General features: G+C 48.4%; 1 protein-coding gene across 6 annotated transcripts in view; it reads left to right on the forward strand.

Moving 5' to 3' along the window:
* The window catches only part of BCAR3 (BCAR3 adaptor protein, NSP family member), a 152,504-nt gene that overhangs the window by 89,270 nt on the left and 43,635 nt on the right, over nucleotides 1-19,599 (forward strand). Inside the window, exon 1 of one of the 6 annotated variants that reach the window (XM_025288239.3) lies at nucleotides 7,723-9,212. The exons of the other annotated variants lie outside the window; for them this stretch is intronic. Within the exon in view, the coding sequence (XP_025144024.2) occupies nucleotides 9,129-9,212 (84 nt within the window). The 5' untranslated portion in view covers nucleotides 7,723-9,128. Of the gene's footprint in view, nucleotides 1-7,722; nucleotides 9,213-19,599 lie in introns of those variants that run through there. 6 annotated transcript variants of the gene reach the window in all.

Below are 19,599 nucleotides of genomic sequence, written 5' to 3' on the forward strand. Positions count from 1 at the left end.
ATTGGTCTAACTTAGGTCGCATGTCCACTCCTGGACCATTAGGGGCTTCCCTGGTAGCTCAGATGGTAAAGAATCTGCCTGCAAAGCAGGAGACACAAGTTCAGTCCCTGGGTCAGGAAGATCCCCTGGAGAAGGGAATGGCTACCACTCCGGTATTCTTGCCTGGAGAATTAAGTGTTCAGTTTCCTGATTGGCTCTCACAACCATTACACGTATGAGTACACATGCCATGGAGTAAAGGTTTTAAATGTAATAACCACTGTCTGCTATCTACATCATTTTCCCCCTGAATGTTGAGGATCAGACTCTACCAGGCTATGCCTCTAACTGTCACTGTCTATTCAGGATACTTACATAAAATATTGGCATATGAATTCTAGGTTTTACAAAGATATTTTTGTTTTGATCTTTTCAAGTCCTATACTCACCTTTCTCTAGCTTGTCTTCCTCCTGGTTTACTTATATGCTGGATATCCATTGCCTCCCAGCTTAATTATTAGATCCATATTGTTAACAGGGAAATTATAGGTGGGAGGTAAGGAGTGGTGCAGAGGGGCTAGGATCCCCCTGTAGAGTTTGACTTTGGAGAAATTCCTGCATCTCTTGTCATAAGTGGCCTAACCCTGAGGCTGGTGTGTTGTTCCTAGAGGATGGTCCAGGTGGGTTCCTGCTGCTCTTCCTGGTAACTCCCTTCCTCCACCCTGCCCTCCCACTCCTCTGGGTACACACACAAGGCCAAGGGTTGTATTGTCCTTTGAACCACTGACAGAAAGAACCTGTTGTCTCCATGAGTGTTGACTGTCTGAGTGTCATTTCTGAGCTGGTAATCAGTACAGTCTTTCCCGTACAGCTCACCCTCCAAGTCAGCCTGTTCCTGTAGAGAAATGGGCACAGTTGGCATCTCCATTTACCACAAAGACAGTCTGTCCCTTAGCCCTGCACTTATCAGCTTTGCTGCCTTCTGGCTTTTCTCAGATTCTGGCCTCAGTGTCCATCTGTGCATGTCCTGCCCTTTCCCATTAGTAATGACGAGGACCTCCGGGGCTATTTCAGAGGAGACCTGCGTCTATGTTGCCGAGAGTATCGGTCACTCGGTAGGAGGGAGAGGGCGGGTGCAGCAGCTATAGTTCTGCCTTTTGGGTTTGCACAAGATAAGATACTCCAGGCAGCCAGGTGGTATCCCTGCTTCCATGAGCATGGCCGATACAGCCAGCCATTCTGATTCATAGTCGTTTTAATTATTAACTCGAAGAACTTTTCAGTCTCACATGTGAAATGGAAATAATATGTGTCTCCTAAGTGAGTGAGTGAAGTCGCTCAGTCGTGTCTGACTCTTTGCGACCCCATGGACTGTAGCCCACCAGGCTTCTCTGTCCATGGGATTCTCCAGGCAAGAATTCTGGAGTGGGTTGCCATTTCCTTCTCCAGGGGATCTTCCCAACCCAGGGATCGAACCCGGGTCTCCCATATTGCAGACAGACACTTTAACCTCTGAGCCACCAGGGAAGCCCATGTGTCTCCTAGTGTGAGTATTAAACAGACACTATGGTAAAAGTTTTCTGTATAAATACTGGCTCTTGAGGACCTTGCATATGGGGTCATGAAGGCTCCTTTGAGGAGCCCAGCTGAGAAGTGGAAAGATGCCACAGTCTAGTGGGAGGGACTGCATCCCAGAAGGCTGTTGTTGGAGAGGGGCTGCTGAAGGTCACACTGGCAGCTATTCTGCATTTGCTAAGTAATACGTGCAGACGGGCCCTTCTGCCAGCTGGGGGAAGGAGCTCTCCTCCTCTCGCAGGTATTTAAAGTCACCCCAACAGCAGAAAGGAAGGTGGCCCTGCTTGCCTCAGAGCTCTCTATCTCCTCTTACCAACTGCAGCCTTGCCAAGACTCAACTGTGCCCATGGTGATCAAGGGCAGGGGTGTTATCTTTGCTCATGTCCATGATGACCAGGGTATCCACTGTACTCGTCTCTCTGTTAGAAAGTAGACCAAGTAAGACCCTCAGAGGCTACGTCTTTAAGAGCCACTAAAAGTCTTTGTGGATCAGTGAGGATTTTTAGGTCACATGACTCTTGGGTAAAACCATGGACCCCTTCCCTGGTTGAACAGTTTGTATACAACAGTTTGTATACAATTTCCAATGGTTCATGGAAGCCCCCTCCCACTCCGAGGTTCAGAACTCCTGGTCTAGACTGGTTCTCATAGCTCTTTGGGCAGAATGCATAAATATCCAGCATGTCCCTCCAGTGATCCCCAGGATCAATTTATGACTATGAAGAAATTATGTTTTCCCGCAGAAATAATTTGTTGAGGTGGCTGGAATTTGCTTGAAAACAGAGGAGAAGAGATTAATAAGATCACTTTCTGTTTTCTTGGCCAGTTCAAGGGCAGGAATGAGGTGAGGTTGCCTGCACCTCTCACCTGGTGCCGACCCCGCCCTCTGCCCCAGCATTCCTGCCCTCTCAGGCATCCCTTGTGGCTACTTCCTCCACTTGGAACTTCGGTAGCCTCTCTGGGGGGTGTGGCCTTGGAAGAATGCACTGTAACTCTGGTGATCCTGCCCTCGGGGGTTGGTGAGGAGGAGGTGCAGACAGCAGAATCGGAGGTGACCGAGAATGTCCAGAGAGAGCAGCGGGGTGAGGCAGGCACAGCATCCAAGGAAGGGCTGTTCCAGACACACTTCTAATTCTAGAAATGGTTGGCATCCATGTACCCAGTTACATGGGCTGGTAAAACAAGAAAGAGTCAGGCACATGGGAGATGGCCCTTCTAGGGACTCTAGATACATGTGGAAGGGTTGGTCTCAGGACAAGTATCTGGAAGGCCAGGCAGTAGGGGAGGTTAGAGGAGCATCAGGCAGGGCACCAGGTGGGACAGAGGCTGAAGCCCAGCTCTGCGGTCAACCTGGTGTGGAGACAGTGGGAAAGGGGGGGCCCCGGGACCCCCACTCAGACTGGCTGGAACAGTGGTGGGACATGGAGAGTGTGGTAGTTGCAAGTGGACCCAGGAGTCCCCCTGGGTGAGGGCCAAGTGGGCAGATGCTGTGGACTCACATGCTGTGTGTTAAAACAAACAACTCCCCAAGTGACAGAGACTCTGCCATAGAAAATCATCTGAGCTATCTGAGCAAGTGTGATTCAAACCATATGTGCAGTTTTAATATGTGATCTTAAAATTTGAAGGCTAAAAAATATCTCATGGCTAAAGAAGCTCTAAACTCCTTCTTGTTGTTTCCTGACCTTCAAGTCTTAAGAGCTACTGTGTACCAGCTGGGGCCAGTCAACGGCTCAGGCCTTTGCTGTCCACACTGTCCTTGCAGGGCATGGCTCCTGTAGCCTGCCCCTTGGGTTAGGGCCAGGAGACAGGATGCAGCTGGGTGTGTGCCCTGAGGGAGGAATGGTCTAGGGGGCCAGGTTTTGTGAGCCCTTCCTTTGGAGGGCAAGAAAGCACACACTGGCTGAGTGTCTAGTCTGTTGCCAGGCTCTTTATCTCCTATTTCACTTGATCCTCCAAAAAGAAAAAAAACCGGTAAGTTGGAGGAGGAAACTAGGGCTCAGAGAGGTTAAGAAATTTCCCATGGTTACCTAGCTTGCTAGTGGTACAACAAAGACCTGAACCGACCCTTGCTTTCCCTCTAGCCTGCCACCTCCCAGCAGCGCCTGAAACGTGCTGTGTCCTGAAGCTGTTTCGGCAGATGCATTTTGCAGAAGTGCTTGGAAGAGGGGCGAGCCAGTGGCAGCCAAGATGGGAGCCAGTGTGGCTGGATCTGGTTGGAGCCTTTGCGCATTCTGGCCATTTCTGCAGCACTCTGCATGGGGGTGGGGGATCTCTGAGGGACTTTTGTGGTCTCTTGAGTTGCTCGAAGGGGAAAGAGCAAAGCATCCAGCGAAGAAAGTCGAACTACAGTGACAGGAGAACAAATGAGAGCTCTGCGTGCAGCGCCCACACAGCGAATGTAGGGTGGAAGGAAGCTTGGGAGGTGGGTGGTGGATCGTCTCAGATGAGTCAGACTCCCAGGGGTGTAAGGATGGGCTTCAGAGGGCAAGGAATCCCCTGAAATTGTATGTTGAACATCACAATATGTGCCTTTTGTTCTGAGAGGAGGGTCCATGGTTTTCATAGACTCTCAAAGAAGGCTGAGACGGCCAGAAAGTCTGAATCTGCTGTTTGAGAGGCTGGAATTACGCCTCGTGCATGTTCTTTTAATTTTCCCTAAATGCTAAAAATAGAAAGTTGAGCTTGCCTAATATAGGATTTCTGGGGGCGTGTCAGGAAATAGGTGATGGTGTTGGTGGAGGGATGTATGGGACAAGATTGTATGCAATGGTTCAAGAAAGCAGTCAGGGCTGGGTGCTCTCACCTGATGTGCTTCACGTGCTTCACGTTATCAGTTATACAATTTCAGTAGCCTTTTAGAGAAACCAACTTTGTGGAGGGGACAGAAGACTCAGTAGAGAGAGAAATCTGTTTGTGAATATTGTCTCTTTGTTGATGTGCTGAGCGGATCAATACTGCTTCCGGATAGAGACCATTTCACAGCCATACTCTTTCATCCCCTGGAGGAATCTGAGGGAACCCTCAGAGAGAGATGTGCACAGCAGATGCTTGTAAATGCACCCTCTGTGTTCCTCTCTCTTTGCCGGCGACACACAAAGCAGCCCTAAGAACTCGGCCGGCGCTTCCCGCCCTCCTCCCGCCAAGTCCAATTTGCATTCCCTTTTGGAGTAGGAACTAAATCACGTTTGCCTATAGGAAAATGTGTTGAACTGTCTTTGGCATCTTGTGTAGCTGCTGAGTCTGGCGTGAGGAGGAGGTGACCTCTTCCTTGGGCCTCCTTCCTCAGTGGTTTCCCAGCTGTTCTCCTCCAGCCCTGTGGCTCCTATGGAGGGTGGGTGCTCCTAGACCCCCGGCCCCTCCCTGCCCCCTCGCCTCCTGGTTACTGTGATCAGAATCACGCAGACAGGCCAGTGCCAGGGAAGCAGGGCTGTTGATAAGCATGCCCCCTTCCTGCCCAGGGCTTCCCGAGCCCAGGAGCAGGGCCTGCAGAAGGTGGCCTTGGGTCCTTAGGATTGGGCCAGTACAGGTTCCTCTTCCTGCTTCCACTACCCCAGGAGGAACGCCTTACATGCTAGCTCCTTAGGGCTGTCTTGGTTCACCGAGAGCTGGATCGCTAGGGTTTAGTGGAGGCAAAAAGCCAGGAGGGATAGATCTTTCCAGGGAGGTGAGGCATCTCAGCTGTTCATCTGCTGTTCATCTCTTGACTGATGTTCCGAGTGTGTCCCCTGTGGGCCGAGACCAGTCAGGCCTCATGCCTTGGACCAGTGTCCCCAGTCACAGCCTGCGCCCATCTTGGGCAATGTCACCATACTTGGGGCTGCTTGACAGTGACCGAGAACACCTTGGTGTGTGTTGTGAGTGAGGCTTGTTGCCTTGCTTCTGGGCTGGCCCCAGGGAGGGGAGGGGAGTGGAGGTGTGGGCAGCATTGTGTTCTCAGTGGCCCTGAAACAGGGAAAAGCAGGTCCCTGGCGACATATCTTCCTCCTCAGAGACCTTGCCACCCCCCACCCACCCCACCCCGCCATTCCATGTCAGAGAGGGCACCTACCTCACAGGGAGGCTGATCTTCTAGTGGGGACTGTGGCACTTGGGGAAAGGGACTCTGTTCACCTCTCAGTCCCTCCCAGCCCGAGGGCTGCCACCAGCAAGAAACCTTGTCTGTGAAATATGACTGGCAGGCAGCTCCTGTTTCCATGGTTACTAAATAGGGCAGGTTCGTATTAGGGCTGCCCAAGGAAAGAATGGCTTGTGCAGGAGCTTTCTTCTGGTCTACTCTAATCCTCTCCCCAGACAGGATGGGCAGCATCTGACCTGAGATCATGAGGATTTTCTTCCAGGGTTCACCTGCCTACCCAGCACTGGCTTTTTTTTTTTTTTTTTTTTTTAAACAGGTGTTTTTCTTGGTGCTGAGTAGTGAATCTCCCAGGAAGCCAGAGGAGGCGCTAGAGAGCACGATGGGTTCCCAGAGCTCTGTGCTGCCTGCTCCTGGCCTCACGCCTCTGTCAGTTGCTGGGGTTGCATTAGAGATGCTGACCCCTGTCCCCAGAAGGGCCTGGTGTTTAGAAAGCCCTGAATACAAATTTGGCTGGTCCTAAATCACATGTAGGAGATCAGCCCTGGGATTTCTTTGGAAGGAATGATGTTAAAGCAGAAACTCCAGTACTTTGGCCACCTCATGCGAAGAGTTGACTCATTGGAAAAGACTCTGATGCTGGGAGGGATTGGGCGCAGGAGGAGAAGGGGATGACAGAAGATGAGATGGCTGGATGGCATCGCCGACTCGATGGACCTGAGTCTGAGTGAACTCCGGGAGATGGTGATGGACAGGGAGGCCTGGCGTGCTGCGATTCATGGGGTTGCAAAGAGTTGGACACGACTGAGCGACTGAACTGAACTGAACTGAAATCACATGTAGGAAATCATCAGACAATGACTCCCTGCCCCGGGTCACAAGCTGTTTTCATGAAGCTGTGTGACAAGTTTAATTATAAGACATTAGAAGAATCTATTTGTTGATCAGATACTAGGTTCTGGCAAAAGCACAGGCTGGAGTTCTGGGTCCTTTCTCTGCTGAGTAGCACACCATTCTGGTCCTCTGTTTCTTTGTAACTAGAATAGAATCATCATTGTAGGAAGAATGTGGGGGAATTGATCAGTGTGGATGGGAGACTTTAAAAGCATAACAAGTCAGTGAAGGGCACTTTACAAATTCATGCAATTATCATCTTTAGTTGCAATAACATCATGTTATTTTAGTCTCTCTCCTTGGCCTTTTCAAGAGGAAATTGATTAAAACCTTTGAGTGCTGCTTTAGAAATTATTTTTGGTGTGGAACAAAAAAAATAAAAAGTGCTTAGGAAACAGTTACCTAATAAGATTAGCTCATTCTTTAATCCTGACAGAACCAATTCTTTGTGCATTTTGGAGATGTTCTTTTTTTTTGCGTAAACAGGGAAAACCTCAGGTGACAAGAGCTGCGATTCTGCAGTGACCTGCGTGTCTTTTGTTTTGCTTTTACCCTGGCCCTGGAGCACCTGACTACATAATTCTATGTAATTTATAAGTCTGAGTGTTTTTAAGTACATTTTCTTTCAGGAATGCACTTCATTCACGCTTTCTGGGAGTGGGGGTAGGGTATTGAAATTCAGAGGCTTTGGCTGACTCATCTCACTGAATTTCTGTTCAGGATTTAAGGAGCTGCTTCTCTTCTTTTTCCTGAGCTAAGAATAGTCCCTTTCTAGTCCCAAAGAGGAATGGCAGGTGCAGACTGGACACCTTCCTGGTGGCTTTGGTCTGATGGATGAGTCGTCTCCACAGAACTGCTGGGGCCATGGGCCCTGGCCACTCATGTGGACTTATTACCCTTTGAACCCCATCTAATGGAAATGAAGGCAAAGAGAGAAAATGCCTCCTCGTAGGTTCAGTTCATAGACCTTGGGGGGACAGTATTGACCCACCAACTGAACCATCTCTAAGGGCCCCTGCAGCTCCAAACCCCACAAATCCTCCCAACCTTGGTATTTGCTTCCAAGGTCTCAGGTGGACTTCCCAGGACCCAGGGCAGCACATCTGAGCCCTGGAATCCTGGTGGGGGAGGGGGGAGCAAGTGGAGGGACCAGAAAGGAAGTCAGCCCCCTGGCTGTTCTGTGATGACAGCCCCATGCCCTTTTCGGGGTGTTTATTAGGCTGAACCTCCGCTCCTTCGGGGAAGTGTGAGGGCTGTCACTCTCCAGAGCCCTCATCCAAGCACCGGAGCTGCGCACCAGGCATCGAACAAACAGTCCTCTATTTTTACAGGCTGGCTTGACCTAGTCCAAAGGCCGAGGCCTCCTGAGGATTTGAGGCTAATCCTGTTGGATATTTCTCATACCTCCCTCATGCCTCATTTGGTATTGTTCCTTTCTGGACTGAATAGGTTCTGTTTCTTCCTCGTTACAAGTTTCTGCCTGTGTGAAGTTTTAGAAAGCTTCAGGACACATTCCATTTTTGAGTGGCCGAAGCCACAGAAAGTTAATGTTTGGAACATAGGAGAGGAAGTGCTACGGGCAGAAATCTGGGTTTGATTAAAAAAAAAAAAAAAAAAAAAGAATTGTTGGGAATCCACTATGACTGGAATGAAAGAAGAAAAGCAATTCCTTTCCGCTAAGGTGTCAGGGGGCTCTTGGTAGGGATAAAGGCCTAAGAAGTGCTGGAGAATCACTCGGTGGTATTAGATGCGAGGTTCATGCCTTGAATCTGGGTTAGGCAGGGTGAACAGTTACAGTGAAGTATTTAAAGTGAAGGAAGGGAGTGAGAAAAACAGTTGGGTCGAAAGAGGGCACACAGCCTGTCCCCCATCCTCCCAACAGACTGCTGCAGGGCCAGGTGGGGAGGGCAGAGCTGCTCAGGGTGTTTGCTGACAGACTTGCTAATTAAACACCAAAAGGCAGTATTGCTTTGCCAATAGCGATGGCTGTGCCAGCGTTATCAGCTGCAAACTGGCTGCCCAGGGGCATCCTAATGAAAAATAAACAGTTCTGAGGGCTGGTCTGGGAGAGTCCCGGGTTTCTCAGGACTTCTAGGATCGCCTCCCAGGGGAAAGTCACACCCAGGTTGCCTTCCCGTCCTTGTCTCAAAGGAGCCTCTCTCTCATCACAGAGTGGTGTGATGTGTGCTCCTTGAACTCCCAGGTCCTGGGGCGACAGGCAAACAGACACAAGCTCTAGGAGCAGAGTGCCTGGTGCCTTCAGCCCTGGGGGAATAATGATTTCTGCTGGGTCTCTAAATTGAGGGGACAGCTAAAGCCCAAAGCCTCTTCTGAGAGAGGTTAGAATTTCATCAGAAAGCGAGTCTGGTCACATGAGGATTTCTGGCACCGAGTGCATGGCAGGCTGGACACCCGCCTGCCAGAATTGAGCGAGTGGATCGTATTGGCTTCAGCGAAGAGGGAAAGTCCCAGCCTGGCCTGGGAGAAGGAGCCACTCACTCCTCCCTGCTCTGCACAGCTGCTGCGGCAGGACTGGGGTGTCAGCCGCAAGACCCCTCTCGGTTAACCCTAAAGACAGTGTGGTCCAGGGACTGAAGACTGAAAGATGCCAAAGGAATGCAATGCCTTCCGTGCCCTCTCGGCCGCTCTGTGCTGCTTCTATCACCGCAGGTCTTTCCTTGGAGTCAAGGTAGGTGTGGTTAGAAATAAGGTAGAGCTAAAGTTCTCTGGGAGGGCTTGAAAGCACTAGGAAAAGTTGGCAGCACACTGGCTCTAAAATCAGAGACACTTGTTCTGACGGATGGATCTTCACAAGCTCCTAGTGGTAAGCTTCCCTGCAAGCAGAATCGGGCCACATGGAAGGGGGCACCTTGTCTTGCTTAGCGAGAAAGCTCTGTTTTTCAGGAGACTTTCCATTTCCTTGGGCTGAAATTTTATACCAAACTAGCTCAAGACTGTTTTTTCTTTCTTCTCTCTTTGTCTCTGCCTGTCTTCCCTTGTTCGTAATAAATGTGAGATGGCTGAGCCCCTCTCTTCACTTGCCCCACTCCTCCCTTATGTCAACGACGTATAGAAGTACAAAAACCATCAAATATCTCCTTTCAAATTAAAGTCATGTTCCAAAACATTTTCTCATTCAGAACTTTTTTTTTTTCCACTGCTCCCGTTTTTAATCTTTGTTACAAGACATCAGTACCCAAGGTTTTGCGTAATATGTCAATGCACTATTTATTTTGATAAAAATATTCAAACAAGCTCATTTGACTATTTCAAGACCAAGCCTCTGTTCTGTTGCCCACCTGTGACACTTAAGAATCCTGTTTGGTACAGGCTGTCGTTGATCTGGGCGCTTGTCTGCTTTGGGAAAATCCTGTTGGCCCTGGCAGGACTGGGGACCTCATTTATTCATGGGAAATAGGAATAAGAAAGCTCTCAAGGAATTCTTCCCACCCTGACAGCAGAGCTCCCTCTCCTGAGGGACCAACTTATTCGGTGCTGTTGAAAAAGCTACAACAGGAGAATTTAACAGGAAACCCTGTTAAAGGCAGAAAGAGCCCTTTGTAGAAAAGTATACACTGAGAAGAGGAGAGGCTTCTTCATATCTTACTGCCCTTTTGGAGTGTTCAGAGTAGATTTCTAACCATTCTGCAAAGTTCGTTTCTGTCTCTTTGTCAGGGGATTTGAAGGAGAGTGAGTAGTCATAGGTTAAAAGTGTTTCCTCCCGCATTTGAAAGCGCCTTTCTATCCTGGAGCCCAGTGGGGGTGAGAGGACCATGTGGTTTCTGGCCTAAATATGGATCGTTCTGGTGTGGGGCAGATGAAGTCATGCCATTAACAGTATTTTAAAGCTGTCAGAGATAGACCGGGAGGTCCCAGGGGGGAATCGTGCACGTCAGGGATTGGCAGTAGGTTTACCCTCAAATAGAAGTCCTCCCATAAGCCAACGTCTGCTAATTCAGTAAAGTGCAACTCAGCATTTGGTATATTAGGAAATAACCCATAAATATCTAGTCTGGGTGGTGAGATTCTGTTTAGAGACCCCTGTTCCCCTGCAGTTATTTCCTCCAGGACCAGGCCACAGTAACATGGGGTTGCTCTTGTTCATTTGCTAAGTCGTGTTCGACTCTTTGCGACCCCATGGACTGCAGCATGCCAGGCTTCCTCTATCCTCCCCTATCTCCAGGAGTTTGCTCAAATTTGTGCCCACTGAATTGGTTATGCCATCCAACCATCTTATCCTCTGTTGCCCCCTTCTCCTCCTGCCTTCAGTCTTTCCCAGCATCAGGGTCTTTTCCAGTGAGTCTGCTCTTCACATCAGGTGGCCAAAGTATTGGAGCTTCAACTTTAACATCAATTCTTCCAATGAATATTCAGGGTTGATTTCCTCTAGGATTGAGTGGTTTGATCTCCTTGCTGTCCAAGGAACTCTAAGAGTCTTCTCCAGCACCATAATCCGAAAGCCTCACTTCTTTGGCGCTCAGCCTTCTTTATGATCCAATTCTCATATTTGTAACTGTCCTCTGGTTACCCCACCACGGTCACTCCTGGTGACTGACTGTTGATGGAAACACCTTCCTTCCCACCTGGGCTTCCTCTCCCACCCCTAGTTTGTAGCATCGTCATAGTCCAGGGAGAGGGCCTGATCTGCTCACTCACCAGAACCTGAAACCTTTAGACCCAGCTCAAGGTTCCCCATTGACCCTTGGTACGCATTTCCCTGTCTTGTTTTACTTAGTTACCTGGGAAAGAAGACGCCCCTGTGCTTAAATCCCTCCTCCTGCCAGTGTTGCCCCAGAGATAATGCTGCATCGCTTTATTGACTCCCACTTTAATTAGGGGTTTCAGGTCCTGCCACTCATAATTAGTTTCTGTTGTAATTAGAGTTTCAAAATTAAATTGGGATTGATTGCCTGATAGCAAAGCGGAAATAAAGCTCCAGTTCTTGACCATGGATGCTGCTTCTCTTGGCATGAATTTCTCATACCAAAAATAACACTGCAGTAGCCATGGTAACTTTCCATTTGGTCTAATCCATATCATCTCTGGAGAAAGTAGAATGTTATTAATAGTGTTTGTTGTATGGGAAGAAAACTAAAAATATAAAAGCTCCTTCATCACATAGGAGACCAAACACACAGGCGCTTTCAGGGAATAAGATCTTATTTGCAGAGATGATGCAGAATTTCATTTGTGTTTAAGGGCCTCATGTGGACTTGTATACACATGTCCTGGAAAGGAATTAATTGGGAGGCCAGGAGTGAGAGGAAGTCAAGGATATGCAGGCACTGCTGATGCTCACAGAGTTGAGGCCATGTCAAGGGTCATGGCTTTAGCAGCCCAGAAGGGTTCACATAAGGCACTCATTTCACAAAAGACAACTGCATCTCGAGTAAGAAAAGAAAGTGATGTTTTTGCTTATACCCAGTGGAAAAGAGTTCGCCGTGAAGATATTCCAGATCCATGACATTAGTGGAGCACATTAGAGTTTGAAAATCCCCAAATGTCAAATGTTGTAGCCTTTTCATGTGTAAAGCACTCTGTTAGGTGGGGCGGGGGGTGATTAATGACAGTTGAGGCAGGTTCCTGCCTTTGAAGGACTTCCCACTAGAGCATTAGTCTACAGAATCATTTGTTCCATTTGCAGAAGGCTTTCTGAGTTCCTTCACGAGTTATCTCACTGGGGTCTCAAGGCAAGCTGAGTCACGCAGGGCAATCGTTTATCTTTTTCCACAGGGGAGAGGTCGAGGCTCAGAGAAACTCCCTGCCCTAGAATCATTTACTGGAGAACCAGGAGTAGAAATCAGGTTTCTGTGGCCTCAAGCCCAATGTCCTGTCTCCAATACTGTGCGTGCTAAGTCACTGTGGTCATGTCCGACTCTTTGCGACCCCATGGGCTATAGCCCACCCAGCTCCTCTGTCCATGGAATTATCCAGGCAAGTATATTGCAGTGAGTTGCCATGCCCTCCTCCAGGAGATTGTCTTGACCCAGGGATCAAACCTGCATCTCCTGTAGCTCCTGCATTGCAGGAAGATTCTTTACCGCTGAGCCACCAGGGAAGCCTTCTCCAATACCATAGGAAGACCATTGAATGTGGAACAATGTAATTTTGTCCCTGATAGTACTTCAGTTAACAGTTCAGTTAAGAAAGAATAGTGTGAACCTCAGCTTTTCAGGAGAGACTTCAGGGAGACACAGAACTGGTCTTCACATACTAGGTCTCCCTCCTGGGGCAGTGGCAGGGCCACCTTTCTGTCCATAGAGAACTGCAGAAGGACTTGGGGGAAGCACAATAGAGCCCGCTTCTGGAACTGGCCATGGGGACAAGCCCCCATTTCTTCTGGCCCCTCGTGTCTCTGATTCTCCTTGCATGTGGGCAGGGAAACAGGAGCTGAAACTTGCCACCATATCAATGGCTGCTCCTGAGGAAGGTAGGTGTGATTGTGCAAGAAACTTCAGGGGAACCAGAGATAGGAGTTAACCTTGCAAGTGCAGAATTCGTTGTTGTTCAGTCACTCAGTCCTGTCTGACTCTTTGCAACCCCAGAGACTGCAGCACACCAGGCGTCCCTGTCCTTCACTATCTCCTGGAGTTTGCTCAAACTCATGTCAATTGAGTCAGTGATGCCTTCCAACCATCTCATCCTCTGTTGCCTCCTTCTCCTCTTGGCCTCAATCTTTCCCAGCATCAGGGTCTTTTCCAGTAAGTCAGTTCTTCGCATCAGGTGGTCTGAGTATTGGAACTTCAGCTTCAGCATCAGTCCTTCCAATGAATATCCAGGATTGATTTCCTTTAGGATTGACTGGTTTGATCTCCTTGCAGTCCAAGGGACTCTTTAAGAGTCTTCTCCAGCACCACAATCCAAAAGCATCTGTTCTTTGGTGCTCAGCCTTCTTTATGGTCTAACTCTCACATCCATACTTGACTGCTGGAAAAACCATAGCTTTGACTATCCAGACCTTTGTTGACAAAGCAGTGTCTCTGCTTTTTAACACACTGTCTAGGTTTGTCATAGCTTTTCTTCCAAGTATCAAGTGTCTTTTAATTTCACCTTTCTGAACACCAACAGGGAGACTGGAGTAGGGAATCAGAGGATAAATGAATCAGTAAGTCTCAGCTAACCAGTCACTAAGTCCAGTGGCACTGGTCTAGTCAACAAGAAGTTATTGTTAGAAGGCAGTGGATTTTAAGTATAAATGTTCCCATACGGAGGTGTGACTGTCTTTGTAGCCACGAAGTTCCGTGTAGTGGGAAGTGCTTAAATCATGGTATTGCATTTTGCTTTGTTTTAGCTCATTTCCCTTATCCCTGAAAAAAGTATCGAGAGCCTCTCTATGAATATACATTATAGCCTGAGGTCTCTCAACTGCCCATCCTTGGAGAGTTGGGTCCTCAGAGCTTGCTTTCATTGGGAGCTGCCTTTCTGTGTCAGAGTGAGCACGATGGGGGGAAGGTCCTGCTCATCGTCCCCGTGGCCCATCTCTCGGTCCGTCTGCTGTTGTGACAGTGTGCATGCTGCTGCTACATCCCAGTGTTGACGGTAGCCTCAGTTGCCTTTGTCGTGGGGCTGTTGCACCGTCAGCACACGCTGCGCGAGGTAGAAAAAACCACCGGGGAAACGTCTAAGTGACTCAGCCCCTGCTCAACCCTTGGTGGTTGGTAGTTGCTCATTTATCTCGCCTGCCCTCCAAAGGAAGGAAGGGGAAAAAAAAAAAAGCCTAGCACAGCTTTTTTAAAGAACCTTAATGTATTCCCTTGGCATCTGGAAGCTGCGGGAATCTGGTTTCAGTACCAGGGGAAGGACATGCCTGACAGAGGCTGGGTCCCAGAGCCCCCTGCACCACAGACCCTGGAGCTTGGATCCTGGCTGAGACCTTTGTTTTTGTTGGAGAGACGTGGGTGGGAAGCAGACATGAGACTGGGATCCTGGGAAAATTTTGTTAGTGGGTCGGTACCTCCAGGACAGCAGATAGATGAGGCTGTGCCTGACTCTGGGGAGGATGCTGGTGAGTGGGGGCGCTTGGGCCACAAAGGTCATCACGCACCATGTGCGAGCGGGCAGTACACGGAGGGCTCAGGCCTCTGTTGCTGGGTTTAAAGATGTCTTCAAAGACAGGTGTGGGGCCTTCCAGCCGATGCACATTTTGGACATCCCTGGGGGCCACAGAGGAGACTTGGGCTGTCCTGGTGGGGAGAGCTGGGGAGTGCCTCCTGGGGTGGACACTCCTGTAGCATCCCTGACCACATCTGGATTTTCAGGGCGTGTCCACAGCCCCGGAGCTACTGTTGGGATCTGGCTCTGGCCATGAGAATGTCACGGCCTATTTTTCTAGCTTATGAAAGAGCTATGATCAGTCTTTCAGTTTGTGTGGAGAACTCTGCCCAGTGTCCACTCTAATATGTGTGCATTTTTACAAAAGCACATGTACACAAAGAACCAAAAAGTTAATTCTAGTTGGAATTTGAGGGACCATTGAACCAACCTCCCACTCGGAATTCATCTTCTCTCCCTACCCCCATGCCCAGCATGTGTCTCGAGGGCCTGCGGGTGCTGGAGAGACAGAGTGGAAGTTTCCGTCCTAAAGGAGCAATTCTGTGTCCGGCCAGGGAAATGGACATACAGGCAGCTCTCTCCAAGGTACATGGTGATGCAGAGGCAGGGAGAAGTCACAGCACAATGTGAAATGCTGGGCAGAGGGATTAACCCAATTTGGGGTCAGGGAACCTCCCGGAGGTGGTAACACTGGGCAAGTCTTAAAGGAGTGTTAGGAGGAAGACACCCCGGGGAGAAAAAGAACATCAACATGGGACTTCAGGCTGAAGCTAAGGAATGGAAGGAGATGAGGCCAGAGAAGAGGCCAGCACACAGATGGCACAGGGCAGCGGGGAGTGGGTGAAGGTTTGGGTGTCAGCCTCCCGTGTGCAGGATGAGTTTAGGGAGCGTAACCAGAGTCTCCCCTGACTCATGCTGTTGTCCTTGAAGCCTCCCATCAGCTCTGCTTGTCCTTGCTCAGCTCACTCATATTTTCCTCCCTCCAGCTTCTCTTTAAGCCTGTTTCTAACACACATAATAAGATCCTGTTTCTAACTCCACAGCAGCAGCTCAGACCATCAAGCAGGATACTTTTCCGTCCCCACTGCTGCCCCCACAAGCTGCAGCTCTATCCGTGTCTGAATCCATGATCCTCGCTTCCTGCCTGCATCCTCCGAGGATGAAATGTCCCTCTCTCAGACCAAGGCCTGCCCTGCCACCTGTGCCCATGACCACCCCCTTTCCCAAAGAATCCTCAGGCACCTTCAGTCTGTCCCTTTTTACCAGCACTTTCCTCTTAGCTCCAGTCTTCCCTATTCTAAAAATAATCACCATTTCAATGTCTTCTTTCCTGGTCCCTGGCTTCCTCCATCCAGAGAGCTGGTTAACACAGTCTCTGCCTCACTTCCCATTGGCCACTCACCCCTTGACCTGACCAGCGGCCTGTCCTTGCCAAGTCCGGTGGCTGCTGTCCAGTTCTGATGCTATTAGAACTCTCTGCTGCACTTGGCACTGTTGGCCATCCCTTCCTGGAAGTCTGCTCTCAACCTCTAGGACAATGCACTCTGCTTATTTGTCCTAGATCCTTCCCGACCCATCATACTGTGGGGTTATGGACTCAATGTTTGTGTCTGCCACCACCCCCACCATTCATGTTGAAACCCTAACCCTGATCATGATGGTATTAGCAGGTGGCCCCTTTGGGAGGTGATTAGGTCAGGAGGGTGGTGCTTTGATGATTGGGATTAGTGCCCTTATAAATAAAGGGGACCCAAGGGAGCTCTCTTGCCCTCCCCACCTCCACCATGTGAGGACACAGCAGGAACATGGCCATTTATGAACTAGGACGCACTCTCATCAACCACTGAGTCTGCCAGTGCCTTGATCTTAGACTTTCCAGCCTCCAGTAACTGTGAGAAAGAAATGTTTTGTGCTTATGCCATTCAGTCTGTGGTATTTTTCCTACAGGAGCTAAAAGGGACTAAGACACCTGTCCTTCAGCTTCTCTTCCTAGCCTGCCTCTTAAAAGCCAGCGTCCCCAGCCCTCTTCTCATATTCCCTCTGTAACTCATATCTTGGGGGGCATTTGAGACAGCACACCCCCTCTGCATTGAGGATTCTCAAGCCCTTCTCCGCACGGGGTGAGCCGCTCCATCCAGACAGCTCCGGATGTACATCTTCCTTCGCAGACTTGCTCCCCGCTCGAGCTTCTGCGCTGGAAGTTGGTGGCTCAGTCATCTTCCAGTAGCTCCCATGCCTCTTCTCCCTCTTCATCTTCCATGTCTGATCAGTTATAAGTCTTCATGACTTACTCCTAAGCTCTTGTCTCATATGCCCCTTCCTCCTTTCTCTGCCACCAGTACTTTACTAGTCCAGGTCTCATTGTCTGTTTTTAAAAAATACTTATTTACCATTTTATTTTGAAAATTTACAGGTCTTAGTTGCAGCCCGAGGGCTCTTTCGTTGTGGAGTGTGGGTTCCAGAGCACATGGGCTCTATAGTTTGTGGCACGTGGGCTTATCTGCCCCGACGTGATGTGGGATCTTAGTTCCCCAACAAGGGATCAAACCTCCTTCCCCTGCATTGGAAGGTTGATTCTTAACCACTGGACCACCAGGAAAGTCCCTCATTACCTGTTACTGCTTGGAATTCTGCAATAACTTCCTAACTGGTCATCTGGCCCTGAATCTTCATAGGAGGTCATTTCACTAGCCTTCTATTTGACATTTCCTGAGACGGGAGGTATACTGTACCCTCAAGGAAATACATGCCCACATTTGAAAACTCTAATTACTAGAAAGCTGTTCCTTGTATTGAGTCAGAATCTGTGCCCTGCAATATCCAGCTATTATTATTCTTCAGTTAAATGGTGTAAACCCTTCAGATGCGTGCTTTTCCCCCTCGAGCATGTCTATTTGAGGCCAAATTAGTTGGTATGAATAGACACCTAGAAATAAGACAGGAGGGAGTCTGGATTCATTTCTCTATGGAGTTGCACCAAGAATATGTGACCTGTCATCTTAGGATGAGAACACCTCAAACCTTTGTATATGTCAGTACCTCATGTTCCCCACGTCCTTTCTGTACAGACTAAACCTGTTTAGTTCTTCGTATATTTTGGGAGACTTGGATTCTAGTTTTCAGGCAATCCTTTACTGCAAAAGTCTAAGCGAGTCACGAAAATTCACGGCCTTGGTCATGTTTTCTTTTGTAAGATATAATTATTCTTGCTACCTCTTTAACTTCAAGGACATTGTATGATTCATGAGACATGAGTTGTATTGTATCGGGTGTCTTGTCCCTCTAAGTCCAGCTGCTGTTTCCCTGATCCTGCCCATGACATCTAACATGGTGTTTGTATTAAAAAACAAAAAAACAAAAAAACAAAAACTTGTTAGATGAGTTATGTGGGTGTCAAGACCTTTGAATTCCTCTGAGAGAAATATATACCTTTAAAGTGGCATACATGTGACTTGTATATTGGAAACCATAACCATAATGTTGATGCTTGGCCAAAACCCATTTTGTGATGAATCATTGAGTTCTACTGAAAACCTACTATATACTTAGCTCTGATATATAATGCACTTTCTGAGACAGTTGTTAGTCATGTGCTATTTTGGAAAGAGAGAATTTGGAAAGTCATTTATTCCACACCCCACACTGAAAGGCTTTCTGAATCTTTGAATTTTTCTCCACGTGTTTGGCATATCTCACTTTTCTGCCAGTTACATCTCCCAGAGTCTTTCAATCACAATGCATTTTGTTTATTCAGTAATGCCTCATTCATTTGAGGTGAAGTAAGGAAAGGATAGAATTTGGGTTTGGGGTTTGTTTATTTTTTGTAAAGGATTGTATTTGAATTGATTTTTATTTTCTGATATTCTTATTTAAGAGCAAATAGGGCATCCATTTGGTGTACGGCTGTGTTCCAAGTCACTCATAATTTGAATTAAGATGTTAAATTAACAAGCTTGAATTACCAGTGGTAAGCTTTCTGGTTTGGCTCTCTCTGCATCCTGACCTCTGGTCATTTGGTCTCCAAACCCTTATCCTGGGTCTGCCTTAGCCAGGGAAGTCTGTTTTTCATTCTCCATAGATGTTAACAAAGCACTACTCTTACTGAATGGAATCTCACTGCCAGACTGAGCGATTAATATTTCACTTGCATTGTCTTGGTTAGCCTGTGTGCCAACCCTGTGAGAGAGGGGGTTATTATCAGAAGTCACTTGAGGACATGGTTAAAGGGAGCAAAGCAGTTTACAGGAGGTTTTCATCAGTGGAACTGGTACTCGGCTTTTATTTGAAGCCCTTCATATCACTGACCCAATAAATGATTAAGTGCAACCAGGGACCTCCAGCCTTCATTGTAAGTGTGGGCACATCCGACTTCTCACCAGGAGGAACCAGAATACAGGGCTGCCGCACGGGGGTTACTTGGATGTCTGCTCCAGGAAATCATCATCTAAATTTGATCTAGAGGGGAGGGTACCCGCCGCAGCTTTCAGCAGGGCTGGATGTTAACAAATGGCCTGTTGACAATCTCATCGTGTTTCAGTGTATCTATTACCAGAGAAAGGTGAGACCCCCTTGGAGCTGAGCACTAAGTGAGCCCCTGAGTAAATAATGTTTTGTCAAAAGGGTGAGAAACGTGATGGGCAAACCCACTGGGCTGGGTTGTGGGGGGTGGTGTGGAGCTCTTACAGTGTAGTGAGTGCATGGGGCGAGTCCTTTCACGTGTGAGTAACCTTTTGAAGGAAGGAAGAGCCATTTTCTTGTTGGATGTGCTGCATTCTGTCACACTTAGAATTCCTCCTGCCGTTTCCAGACCGAAATCAGTCTCCTTCAGTGAGAAATAATTTTCAATCCCTTGGTGTTTCATCAAAATGAAATTGAACTTCAAAAGCAATAGCTTCATGATCTAGCAGGATGGGAAGGTGTGGGGGGAGAACCTTGCCCAGAGAATGATTGGGGATAAAAGGCAACAGGAGTTTAACATCAAAGGGAGCCGTGGGTACCAATCAGAATGATTCTAGTGTAATTAG

Source organism: Bubalus bubalis, chromosome 6 (genome assembly GCF_019923935.1).
Source record: "Bubalus bubalis isolate 160015118507 breed Murrah chromosome 6, NDDB_SH_1, whole genome shotgun sequence".
Classification (NCBI taxonomy): domain Eukaryota; kingdom Metazoa; phylum Chordata; class Mammalia; order Artiodactyla; family Bovidae; genus Bubalus; species Bubalus bubalis.